This window comes from Balaenoptera physalus, assembly GCF_965194825.1.
Source record: "Balaenoptera physalus genome assembly, chromosome: 14".
Taxonomy (NCBI): Eukaryota; Metazoa; Chordata; class Mammalia; order Artiodactyla; family Balaenopteridae; genus Balaenoptera; species Balaenoptera physalus.
In genome coordinates this window covers 13,864,005-13,877,763 of record NC_138893.1, presented here as the reverse complement: position 1 = coordinate 13,877,763, position 13,759 = coordinate 13,864,005, and the positions used below count along the sequence as shown (strand labels likewise).

At 45.4% G+C, this 13,759-nt stretch overlaps 1 protein-coding gene across 1 annotated transcript in view; it reads left to right on the top strand.

Annotated features, from left to right (window-relative positions):
- Window positions 1–9: 9 nt before the first annotated feature.
- Window positions 10–13,759, top strand: part of GNPAT (glyceronephosphate O-acyltransferase) — a 30,819-nt gene continuing 17,069 nt past the window's right edge. The window contains exons 1-3 of the mRNA XM_082423005.1: window positions 10–263; window positions 8,641–8,823; window positions 13,319–13,495. Of these exons, the coding sequence (XP_082279131.1) occupies window positions 186–263; window positions 8,641–8,823; window positions 13,319–13,495 (438 nt within the window). The 5' untranslated portion in view covers window positions 10–185. The remainder of the gene's footprint in view (window positions 264–8,640; window positions 8,824–13,318; window positions 13,496–13,759) is intronic.

The following is a 13,759-nucleotide window of genomic DNA, read 5'->3' as shown; positions in this document are numbered from 1 at the left end:
CAGGTCCCCGCGCGGCTTCCGTCCTGGTTAAGATGGCGGCGCCCGGGGTCCTCCGGAGGGGCCGTAGAGGGTGCTGCCGCCCTAGGCGAGGTCGGGCCGCCCCGTGCGGAAGAACCGCCCCCAGCAGCACCCCAACCACCGCTTAGCTAAGAATCCCAGGCCACGCCCGGGACAGCGGCCGCAGCATGGATTCTTCCAGGTCGTCCAGCTCTTGCTTCTCCGTCGGCTCCACCAGTCCCGGCGCTGTCGTGCTCCTCTACTCGGTATGCGCCCGGGGGAGCGAGGCCGGGGCGGGGCCGCGGGAGAGGACCTCCTTCTCCTGGTCCCGGGTTCCTCCGGGCTGCGACCCAGGGCCCAGAAGAGTGGGTCCGAGCCTCCCCGCCCCCCCCCCACCCCCAGGAGAGATTAGGTGGTTGATTTGGTTTCTAGGGCAACGTTGTATCGCTGCGTGTGGGCATGTCCGTGTGCTTTTAGAAGTTTCTCCTGGTGATGGTTCCGCTGGTTCCTTCCCGCTCGTTCCTTCCCTTCCCCTCCACCAGGCGTTGGGCCTTCAGAACGCCCCTGACACGGGAACGAGGCGGGGAGAATTGGAGTCTCTCTATCTCTTGCGAGGCGTGTCGGGCTGCCTTTCGGTCGAACCCGAGGAACCTGCGGGTCTGACTCAGCCTGAGGTAGCCCGTGGCTCCCCACCCACCCCGCTCTTTCGCAGCTGTGGTATTCCCGGGAGAAAAAGTATTTGGCTTGTCTGTGAGCATTGAGTTTCTAAGACTTTCCGTTTCTCATCTAAGCAGATTTGGAGTTTCTGGAAATTTGTATTGTGTTTCTGTCTTCTGCCCATCATTGTACTTTTTCCACAAGTCATTTTGGAAGAGAACTAATGCCCCCCGGCCTCTCTCCAGTTGGCCCTTTCACCCCACAACCCCCTCTTCTAATTTGAACTGGTCTTTTTGGCCGACGGAATGTTGGTCACTCAGAATTGTCATGAAGAAATTACCAGGTGGAAGTATTTCACAACCCTGGAGCAACTGACTTTTTTTTTTTTTTTTTTTTAAACCAGATTAATTTTTATCTACCTTAGGAGGAAATAAAAGAATGCAGTTTAAAGTCATGTTACCAATGTTCTGGCTTAAATATAATGTTAATTTATGTAGGAAGGTCATAACAGGGAAAACACGAAAGAGCAAGATAAACAAAAAACTCAGAAAAGAATGTATATACCTATGGCTACCTTCAAATTGGGAGACCAGTGGAACATGGGGAAACTTCTGTTCCCTTGCTGTCAAGAGCGCTGGGCTTATGATTGCTGCTAAATTGTCCACTTTCCCAAGATTTATCACTTGGACCTCTCTCTTCGTTGACCTCACCGCACAGCGCAGTGGTGAAATAGTTCAACCTCAAAATGTAGGGAAAGAGGGTTGCTATGTAGCTCTGACTTCCCATGGGTAGTTTTTTTCAGCCCTAAACTGGTTTGTGAATTACAGCAATTTTCCACATGTGTATTAAAGGAAAGAGTTGGCTTTTTATTTCGCCATTCACCAATGATAAGACTTTGGTCACCTTTTTCACGTGAAAAACTAAAGCAGTTAATTGCATGTAAGCCGTTACTGCTTCTGAAGCTGGACAGCCGCCCTCACTCCTCTTGTGACGGCAGTCTTAACTTTCATGTTAACCTGAACTTTTTCTTACTGTTTCAGACTGCCCTTGTTTCTTTCCTGGGCCACACTCTTATTGTGCAATACTCTAATCTAGTCTTAGAGATATTTAAGATACTGCTGATTGCAGCAGACGTTGCAGCTGTAGATACTTAACAGTGTCCTAGTCAGTATTCTCAATGTGCAAGATATGGAAGTTAAAGATCCAGCCCTTGCCTTTAAGGACTTCAAAGGATGTCCTGAGAATAAAGGAGTAATCGCAGTTAAGTGAGAGAAGCCCAGTGATTGAAGCGTGCACAGTATATTGTGGGAGGGCTGGAAAGGAGCACCTGACCTGTCTGGGGACTTGGAGAAGGCTTCTAAGAGAATGTGACACCTGAGCTGAGATTTTGAGGTATGAACGGGAGGTGAGGGAGAGGAAGGCTGTCCTAGGCATCAGTGTAAGAAGACCACTCCTTGGCATGTTTGGGGGAACCAAGATAGGTAAGGGTAGAATAAAGGGGACGTGAGAAACGAAACTAAGGAAGTAGGCAGAGGATATTTCCTAAAGGAATTTTATGTTTTTAAACGCCCTTCAGGATAAAATCTTCATTCTATGGGACACCATTTAAGGATGATCGGATTTGTATTTTTGAAAGTCTGAGAAGACTACTAGGTTTCTGGCATGATTATGTGGGTAACCTCTTTTATCGATGCGTAAGCAGAGGCTGTAGAAAGAGAATTCGTTGCAGAAGGAATCTGATACCGGAAGCGTGGAGGTCAGTTAGGACGCTGTCGCAGTAAATCCAGGGAGGTGACGAAAGCCTGCAGTGAGGCAGTGGCCGTGAGTCTGGCGAGGAGGGAGGCGGGTGAGTTTGTGTGGTATTCAGGACAGTTGAATGTGGCAGCTAGGGAAGAGGCCGCAGTCTGAAGTTGACTCCCCGTTTCTGCGATCTGGCAACTGGGCAGACGACGATGCCTTTCACTGATGAGGAAGAGGAAGAGGAGCAGATTTGGTCGGGGTAATAGAACAGTCATTTCAACTTAGGATGTGTTGAGTTTGAGGTGGAAGAGGCAAAATGAATGGTTTTTAACCTGTGGATTATCCTGTTACGGACCAGACACCTCACGAAGTGTTGGGGAGACCTCCGAAGGGCGTTAGAAAGGCGGGACCAGCGTAGAAGAGGAGGGTCTGGCCTAAATATACAGATGTGGCAGCCTCCGCCAGTAGGTGGTGTCCGAAGCCGTACGTCTGCTTGAAATCCTCCAGTGAGACCACAGATGAAAAGCAGACCGGGATTGCGCTATCACCGGTGTACCCGTAACCCAAATGATGGCTTCCTGTTGGAGTCTGAATGGGAAGTCTAGACTCTTTACCGTGTCCTACAAGACGCTACGTAATTAGGTAATTGCTCCGTCTCTGGTTTGACCGATCCTGCTCCCTGGTCCAGCCGCGCTGGCCTTCCGTTTCTCAGAAGTAAGCATGCTTCCCCCTCGGAGTGCTTGTAGCCCTCTCTGTGTGGTGTGCTCTGTTCTCCCAGAACCTTGCATTGCTGGCTGATTTTTTTATTATTGAGGTCCCAGCTCAAAGAGGCCCTTCCCCACCACTCAATCGAAAGTAGCTCTCCAGTCACTCTTCCTCATTAGTTCCTCTGTTTTGTTTATATTCTCTCGTCAGTGTTGTGCTACAGCAGTCTTATACTGGCTCTCAAAGCTGACTTAAATTTGTATGAAGCTTGCGAGCCTATTGTTAAAACACTGCCATTATTAAAAATCAAAGGTTGTTATATACATTTACAATTAAACAAATTCCGTTAAAAATAGTTAATACTCAGAACTCAGCACTTCCTAATTATTTTACTGAATTTTCCTGTTATCCACGCTCTTGAAGTTATTTCCATCTGTCACACTGTAAGGTGGAAATCCTGGAGAACGGTGGCTCCTTGCATCTCCTCCCAACTCCACATTCAGTGGGGTCGTATTGGTAGCTTGAAATCTGCCACGCTGGGAGCGTGTGTACCCCAGAAACTGGCAGGTGCTATAAACCAGGGCTCTCCCGTAGTTGCACATTTACCAGCATGCTACTGGTGGCATCCCTAAGTGAACTTACCTTGTTTATTTGTTGTCCGTCTTTCCTTCAACTCCCTCAGGGCACGCTCCTTGTCCACCGTGTTCATGCCGTGTTCTTAGCCTGTAGAACGGTGCCCGGTACGTTTGGGGCTGTCAGTAACTGTTGAATGAATGGATCCACCAGAGCAGTTGAAAGGGAGGTACAAGGAGAGGCCTGTTTAACTAGCAATCAGGAGAGGCCCACTCTGCAAAGTAAGATAGGGAAGACGAACAATGGGGGGAAAATCGTTCACCTCATTCTTCTCACTTGGCCTCCTCATTGTATCGTGCTCCTGGGTGAGTATTTATTTTATGATGGTAAATACTTCTCCAGCATGGCGTAGGGAAGGCCAGTTAATGAGCAGTAACACTCAACCCTGGCTGCATGTAGGGATCACTTAGAGTACTTTCAAAAATGCTTTTGATAACCCAGGTACCCCTCCCAGACCAAATTAATCAAGAATCTTTAGGGGGGCCTTGGCATCAATATTTTAAGTTCCCCAAGTTATTTTAATGTGCAGCCTGGGTTAAAAACCACTGGATTAGACATTGAGTTAGACCAGATTGGGAGAAGTGTGAGCTTTAGACTGTGAATGTTGGAGAGCTGTCATCAACAGGGCTCAAGAAGTGGCTTCATTTAGTAATTTATTTCTTCATTCCACAAACAATGATTGAAGGACTGGGAATACAAAAATGTATAAGACCCATGACAGGAAGTTCACAATCTTGTAGGGGAGACACCAAAGGCAAGTTTATTGAAGTATTCTAGATGAAAATGTAGTGAGGGGTCCCTAAAGACTCAACGGAGAAGATGACCATTTTGGTCCTGCGTTAAAGGGAGAATGTGGAAGTGGTACACAGGGGAGGTGTACAGAAGCTGTGGCTGATGGCTGAGTGTTGTCCAGGTGAACGGTGGCGAACGGCCATTTGTAAGTGCCCTGTCTCAACAACTGGTACCACCATGCACAGGGTTACTGACAAAAGAGGCTGCGTCCGTCTTGGTTAGACGAGGCATATCCCCAACACATACCACAATAGCACGCTTATAACAGATGCTAGGTGTTTGATGGGAATGCCATTCTTAGAGGTGACTTGAACAAAGCTGCGGGAGCCATGAGATGTCATAGCTTGTTTAGGCAACTAGGTCTTTGTCTAGCTGGCTCGTGTGTTGAGAAGTGTGAGCTTGATCCTGCAGTTAACAGAACCGTGGAAGGATTACAGATGATCACAGCTGGCAAGGTTACATACCTGCTGGGTACATACGTGCTGCTCTGCCTTGCAGGTTCTTGTTCTGAGGACGCCCTCCCTCCCCTCTCCCCCTTTCCTCTCTCCTCCCCTTCCGCTCTCTCTTTGTCTTCCCCCACCTCCTCCACCCCACACACACCGCCTCAACTGATTCTGATCCTTTTCTGTTCCCACACCCAGGACCGCTAAGTGGGAAGTCTCTAAGATCTTTTTTGTCCCTAAAATTGTATCATTTATAATGGTAATTTGTGGCATTCTACCAAGTCTGAGCCTGTATAACTTATGCCATTACTTCATTAATGAGAACTGTGAAATTTGAGGTTCTTCAGCCTTATAAGCAGGAGTATGCGATATGTTACAGCGACTGCAGTTTTACACCAGAATTCCAAGCTCGAATATTTTCCCCTCATATATTCTCTATACTTATATATGTAGGCATAAAAATGTTCATGTTTGCGTATTTCATATGTTTTACATGCTACCCTTTTATACTTAAACTCCTTATAAATGCTCTTTGCTTCTATTTGTATTCTCGTTGTGCCTAATGGTGGTCTCAGTTTTTCTGTTTGTTTTTTTTTTAATTACCTTAACATTTAGTCGGTCAGTTATTGATCAATTGTGCTGTATTCCAAACACAGCTAGATGATGGAAATACAAAGAGGACACAAACTGTCCTGCCCTCAAGGTAATTGCATTTTAGTAGGGAGACAGACATGCAAACGATTACATGTTATGGGATACATACCACGATAGACGTTATGCAGAAGGTAAAGAAGTCCTAATGAGGAAGGCAGAGTAATTCCATCAGGGGAACTCAAGGAGAATTGTCACAGAAGAGTGATGCCAAAGCAAGGATGACAGGAACAGAAGGGCATTCCAGGCAGAGATGGCCACGTGCAAAGGCCCCGAGGCATGTCAGCGATGGACTTGTTGGGGAAATCAAATCACTCACTGTTGAGTGGGCCATGAGTGTGGTGAGAAGGAAAAGCCAGGTCATAGAGGTTCTCATATGACGCCAGCAGTGGCTTAGGTCTTATTCTGAAGGAGGTGAGGGGTGTCATGTAAATATTTTAAGCCAGAATTGTGTTTTGAAAAGGGCGCATGGTGGCATGGAAGACTGATTCAAAGGGACAAAACATAGGCAAGGAGACCGGTGAGGAAGCCGCTGTGATAAAGAGCACAGGCTGGGCATGTGAATGAGGAGTAGACGTGATGGATCCTTAAAGGCCGTGTTAGCAGGATGGAACGGATTGGATGTGAAGGGTGAGGGAGGAAAGGTCTAGAGTGATGTAAACAGAGGGATGTAGATGGTGTGGGGTTATTGATTGAGATTTCAGGAAAATAATCAGCTTGTAGGATTGTGCAGAGGAGAAATGAGTTCAGTTTTGGAAAAGCCAGATGGGAGAAGAGGACAGGGCAAGGGATTCAGAAGCATAAATATTTGAAACCAGTTGAGTAGGTGAGAGTACTCAGCACCATGTGACGTGAAGAAAAGAGGGATGGAGATGTTAACATACGTTAAAGGAAGTGGGAGGAAAGAAGACATATTTATAACCGGGGGAGGAAAATTTCCCCCAGGTTGAGAATCTCTGGATTAGAGAAATGAGGTGGGTTTTCTGCTGTGACAGAGTCATGAATTAAAGAAACCACAGTAGGAACATTTCAGAATAGTTGTAGGTAATGAAAGGAGGGAGGGCTTGAGAATGGTGTCCCACGGTGGGGAGGTCTAGCAGGACGAAGACTTGAAAGAGGCCAGGGTCTAATGATTAGATTTGAAAGAAATATTACTGTTTGTTATGCTTTTTATAGTAGCAATGAATGAAAAAAAGAGTCCAAACATCCAACATTAAAAGTAGTATCGTGGGAGAAACTTAAATGACACGGAGGAGCGTTAATAACATTAAGTAAAAAAAAATCAGGAGACAAATCAAAATGTACGTGTGGTGAGGGAGGGAGTTTTCACAGGCAAAGAAAAAAGCATTCACTGAAATGGTCTCTGGCTCATTGGGTGACAGTTGATTTTAATTTTCTTCTTTGGGCTTTTCTGTATCTCCTCAATTTTTATAATGAACATGTATCACTTTGGTAATTAAAAAATTATATTAAGAAATTAGGGAATATAAAGGTGACGGTGCAGCCACTAAAATATTTTAAAACAATATTTAATATAGGGAAGTATTCAGAATACAGTTGATAAGGCAAGATAAACTATATTTGGTAGGGTCCATGTTTTAAATTTAAAAATATGTATTTTTGTATCTATGAATGAAAAAAATAAGGGAACTAATAAGTGTTAAGAGTAGTTATTCCCAGGGTGTAACATTGTGGGCAGTTTATCTTTGCTTGTATGTCTCCACGTTTCCAAATCTTCCATAATTAGCATGCTGAGTAGTCTAGGGTAGTGGTTAGGAACAAGGTCTGTGAAGCGATAAGGCTTCAGCTTGAATCATGTCTCTGCCCTCTGAGAGCTGTGGGACCTTGGCTGAGTTATTTCGCTTCTCTGTGCCTTGGTCTCCCCATTGTGAAACGTGGTAGTGATGAAAACTACCTCATAGGTTTGTTGTGAGGATTGATTGCCCCTTCATACAGGTAACGTTCTCAGGATAGCGCCTGACACCTAGGAAGCAACGACGCGTGTTAGCTGTACTTATTATTACTGCTATTACTTTTATCATCAAGAAAACAAACTTTTAAGAATTAACAATTCAGCAGTCGTTGGCAGCCTAATAACGAGCAGTGTCAGGGGCTGGTTGGATAGAAGCTGAATTGCAGTGTGTTGAAAGGAGAAAAGAAAGTAACACAGCAAAATACAGACTGCTTCATAGTAGCTTATATGGGAGCACGTTTGTCTTGGGTTTGCACCCATGTAGTTTTATTTGATTTGACATAGTCTTGACTCTGATGTACGCTTTAATTTTTAAAACTAAGTGAGAGAGGCAGACAAAACAAGTTTATTGATGTGATTGACGAAACCTGTAAAGTTGATCAGATTACTCTAGAGCCTAATGTCCCACCTTTGCTATGTTTGTTAACTTTCATAAAGGGGCACTGGCTTTATAAAGATAGCAATCAGAAATATGATAATAAAATATTATAATTCAATATCATCAATTCATTGATCCTAATAATAGCTACATTTCTTTTTCTTTTTGGTAATTTTATTCTTTTTTTTATTTTTATTTTTGGCTGCATTGGGTCTTCGTTGCTGCACACGGGCTTTCTCTAGTTGCAGTGAGCGGGGGCTACTCTTCGTTGCGGTGCGTGGGCTTCTCATTGCGGTGGCTTCTCTTGTTGTGGAGCATGGGCTCTAGGGCGCGCGGGCTTCAGTAGTTGTGGCACGAGGGCTCAGTAGTTGTGGCTCGCGGGCTCTAGAGCGCAGTCTCAGTAGTTGTGGCTCACGGGCTTAGTTGCTCCGCGGCATGTGGGATCTTCCCGGGCCAGGGCTCGAACCCGTGTCCCCTGCACTGGCAGGTGGGTTCGCAACCACCGGGGAAGTCCAATAGCTACATTTCTTTTTCTTACTGTATGAAAACCTAACATCAGAACACTCTGCTCTGACTCTGTGTCACAGAATAAGAATTTGGGCTACGATGAAACCTTACCAACGCAGTTTTACAGCATGTGCATCACTTTCTTTCATTTGCCTTACCCACAGAAGGAGCTCAAAAAGTGGGATGAGTTTGAAGATGTTTTGGAGGAGAGGAGGCATGTCAGCGACCTGAAATTTGCCATGAAATGCTACACACCTCTTGTCTACAAGGGAATTACTCCTTGCAAGCCAAGTGAGATTAAATGTAGCGTTCTCAATTCTGAAGAGATTCATTATGTCATTAAACAGGTAAGTGATTCCCTCTTCAGCCATAGCCAGATTTGTTCATTGTCAGCAAGTTCTATCTCTTCTTGATTCTGTGAATTTATTTTGCTATTTTTAATGTATCTTTTTAGATTTTGCTGTATTCAGCACATTCATCAAATGTTTATTGTACCCATAATGCGTCTTAGCCTCTTTGCTAGACATTGTGTCTAATAGCTAGTTGAGCAGTGTTCTTGACCTCTTAAGTGTATAGTCTAATAGGGAATGATGACAGTTGTGCAGTCAATTACAGTGAAATATGATACAAGACATTGCTAATGCGAGGCCAGTGTACAGGGGCATTAATTAGTTATAAGAGCAACTAATTTTGTGTAGGGAGTTAGAGAAGTGATTTTATAAATGAGGCCTGAAAGATGTTTGGGGGTTTTCCAGGTGAAGTGGTGAAGAAGAGTGTTCCTAGCAGACCAAATAACTTTTTCCCTGTGGTTTTCAAACCTCATGGCACATTAAAATTATTCGGGGAGGGGCTTCCCTGGTGGCACAGTGGTTAAGAATCCGCCTGCCAATGCAGGGGACACGGGTTTGAGCCCTGGTCCGGGAAGATCCCACATGCCGCGGAGCAGCTAAGCCCGTGCGCCACAGCTAGTGAGCCTGCGCTCTAGAGCCTGCGAGCCACAACTACTGAGCCCACGTGCCACAACTACTGAGCCCGCGTGCCACAACTACTGAAGCCCGCGCGCCTAGAGCCCGTGCTCCACAACAAGAGAAGCCACCGCAATGAGAAGCCCATGCACCGCAGCAAAGAGTAGCCCCCGCTCGCCGCAACTAGAGAAAGCCTGCGCACAGCAATGAAGACCCAACACAGCCAAAAATAAATTAATTAATTAATTAATTTTAAAAAAAAAAGAATGTTTAAAAAAAAATTATTCAGGGAGATTTTAAAAATCCCTGTGCCTACGTTAAATCAGAATGTCAGGAGTGAGGAACCAGGCGTCCGAAGTTTTTTAAAAGCCCAGTCAATTCCCAAGTATAGTGAAGTTTGGGAACCACCAGCTTATTTTAAGGAGAAGCGCGCGTGTATGTTCATGGTATTGAGAGATGTTCAATGGGACCAGACTGAAGAGAGCAAAGGAGGGGCAGTGACAAGAGTTGGACTGGAGGGGAAAGCCGAGGCCGCGTCGTGAAGGGCTTTGTGAACCGTCCAAAGGAATTAGATTTATCCTACATACAGTGCGAAGCCGTGGAAGGGTTTCCGGTTGCAGTGCGGCACGATCAGTTTATGTTTTAGAGGCGCCGTGCTGCCGAAAAAGGAGACGGGAGGGCTGTGTGTGCTGCTCCTGCAGTAATCCCTTGGCAGGATCGTAGCTGCCTGGACTGGCAAGTGGTTATAGAAACAGAGAAGTGGACAGACTTAAGAAGTGACCAGTCGGGTGCATGAAGTGAAGGAAAGAAGAATCAAGGCTGTTAGAGCCATTCACTGAGATAGGGACGTAGAAGAGGGCTTGGGAGAGAAGCTGTGCTCTGTTTTGCACCAGAGTTGGAACCCGGGCCCAGACCGTGACAGCGCGGAGCCCTAGCCACTGGACCGCCGGAGAGCTCCCAGGAAAATTATTTATTATCTTTATTATTTGCTGTCTCTTTTATTCTGATTCGGGCATATGACCTATGCTCTTAATCGTATTGTTGTGATCTATCTTGGTGAATCTATTAATCTTGTCTGACTGAACTTATTTCATAAGTGATGTCAAGTTCTCTCTCTCTCTCTCTGTCTCTTTTAAATTGCTGTATTCCTGGTGCCTAGCATGTAGTACACATTCAATAAATATTTCTTGAATTAATGAATGAAAAAAAAATACTTTGGTCCTATCCACAGAGATTCTGGTTTAATTGGTCTAGGTTAGGACCCAGGCATTTCTCTTTTCTTCTTCTTCTTCTTTTTTTTTTTTTAAGTTTCCCCACGTAATTCTAATGCACAGCCAGGTTAAGTGTGACTGATTTAAGCCAGTGTTTTTCGGACTTGAATGTACTGCTGAGAAGAATCATATAATCGAGGTAGATTGGAATTATTATAAATTCTCGGTTACGCAGCACCCTTGGGCCCTCTGTGTTACCCAGTCACTGATTGTCTCCCTAGTAAACTCTCTCCCTGTCTCCAAAACGGCAGTTTCAGTTGCCCCATTCTCCTTGAACCTCCCACCCTACCTTCTCCGCTTACTCTGGACAGATGACTTTTCTTCCTACTTCACAAAGAAAATGTAAGCCATTATGTAAGTGAGGACTGTTTCAGCTCCCTGAAGTCAGGCTCCTAATTCACCCGCATCTAACACCCATCATTTTCTTCCTCCCTCCTACTAGAATGGAACAGGGGTCCCCTTCTGTTCGAGTTTAATCCCCACCCTGCTCCTTTGCTCCGAATTCCACCTCCCCCTCCTCCTCGGGGACTCTGCTCTATCCTCTGTCCCCTCAGTTGTCTGAACTTCTTCCTTGTTACCGGCTCTTTACCATCAGCATTTAACATGCTCACTTCTCTTCCAACTTAATTAGACTTCCTTTGACCACATTCCTTCTCTACTTACTACCCATCTCTTCCTTTCCCACTTCTGCTCTGCCCTTTGAAGAAGTTGGCTGTGTTTTCTATGCTCGTTGCCCTACTTTCTCACCCTTCGTGTACCACTCAACTCACTGGAATCTGATTTCCAGCGCCCTGTAGGAGCTCTTCCCAAGATGGTGAATGACCTCCTTCATCGTGGCTAAAATCAACCTCATTCAAATCCTGGATAGCTTTTGGTACACGCTCTCTCCTTTCCCTGACACCATACTCTCCCGCTTGCCCACCACATCTTTTTGATTATTTCCCAGTTGTCTTTATGGGCTTCTCTTCCTTTGCCTGTCTCTTTAAATGCTGCTGTTCCTCAAGATTTTGTTCTAGCCCCTTCTTATCTACCCACTCGCTGGGCAGTTTTATTTATTGCCAGAATTTTAAGTACCTTCCTTATGCTAATGTCTCCGTATTATAATATTACTATACAAAAATAATATATTATTGTAAGTAATATAGATAATTAGTATCTGTTGCTTCAGCCCAGATCTCTTTTGAGTTTCATACATATATTTTTATAGTTTATTGGGTATCCACTTGGAAATTGCAAAAGCACTCCAAAAGCATTCAAGATGTCTAAATCAAAGTCTTGGATCCACCCCACCCCTGTACTGTGTATATTCCCCCCTCCCACCCAGATTGTCCTGTCTCTAAGAATGCCCCCAAATGCTCAAACCAAAAATCTGGATGCCATCTTCAGCTTCTTACTCTCCTCTCACACGCTCTCAGGCACTAAGAGCTGCTAATGTGCTCTGCTAAAAGTGATGTACCCTCCTAAAAATAGCACTTGTCTACCTCTTTCCATCCCTGCTGCCGCTTCTCCAACTCAGGCTGCCTTTATCTTGCACAGTGCAGTAGCAGCCATTGAAGGGGCTTTAGCCAAGGAAGGATGTGATGACTCCTGCGTGAAGAGACTGCTCAAGTTTGTGACGTGGAGAAGAGACTGAAGAGGGACATCACTGGGGACAAGGACTTGTAAGACCGTTGCTTCTCTCAGGTTTCCAGGGAGAGGGATCTGTAGGGACAGCATATCAGTTGGGCAAATGAGAAGCCCAGGTGCACAGGATAAGAGGCCAGGTCATTCTCTTCTTCTCTGCTTTCCTCCAGTGCCTTCCGAACAAACCGGCCTTTTCACCTGTGTTCTTCACCTATCCAGGTCCTTCCTGTCCCCAGGGGTCTTGTCTTTCCTACTCCCCAGCCTTCTCAACTGGCGCAGACGAGCATGAGCATTTTCTGTCTCGAGGAAGGTCCTCTCCTGGCAATGTATTCTTTCTTTTTAATGCTCCAGTTCTCTCTTTCCCTTCTGATCCTGATTCCTCAGATGTGTAGGCTGTGGGACTTCCCTGGTGGTGCAGTGGTGAAGAATCTGCCTGCCAATGCAGGGGACACAGGTTTGATCCCTGCTCAGGGAAGATCCCACATGCCGCGGAGCAACTAAGCCTGTGCGCCACAACTACTGAGCCTGCACTGTAGAGCCCGTGGCCACAACTACTGAGCCCGCGTGCCTAGAGCCCATGCTCCGCAACAAGAGAAGCCACCGCAGTGAGAAGCCCGTGCACCGCAAGAAAGAGCAGCCCCCGCTCGCCGCAACTAGAGAAAGCCTGTGCGCAGCAACGAAGACCCAACGCAGCCAAAAATAAATCAATAAAATAAATTTTTTAAAAAATCAGCTGCAACAATCTACTGAAAGTAACTACTAAGTGTATGCTCTCGGACACTAGATCTTGAGCAACAACTTATTTTAGAGAATTTGGATGTAAGCTTAAATTATATCAATTTAAATTAAGAAGAAAACATATCATTTTGAGTTATAGAATAACATTGGTCCATTTGGCACTGGTCCTACTGATTTGAGCAAAAAGAATTTTGACTTCTTTTTTTTTTTCCAGAAATTTATCCCTGCTTTCCCTTTTCTTGTAGCTTTCCAGGGAATCCCTTCAATCTGCCGAGGTCCTGCGAGAGGAAGCCTGTGAGATCCTGGATGAAATGAACCACAAACTGCGTCTGGGAGCCATTCGGTTCTGTGCCTTTGCCCTGAGCAAAGTATTTAAACAAATTTTCTCGAAAGTGTGTGTAAATGAAGAAGGTATTCAGAAAGTGAGTATTGCTTGTAAAAAAGCAGTCTCTTCAATCCCTCACAATTTATTCAACTCAAAGGCATCCCGCTTTGCACTAGATGAGCAGGCCCTGGTTAGCAGGTGGCATCCAGCCTGAGCAGAAAAGACTCCGCCTCTCTGCAGGGTGTTTTCTCCTCGTACCTTCAGATCTACGGGCTTCAGACAAACTAACTTAGTCACTTAGTTACAGACTTTACAGACTAACCTAAAGTCAGATGTTCACAGAGTTACAGAAGTAGTACAA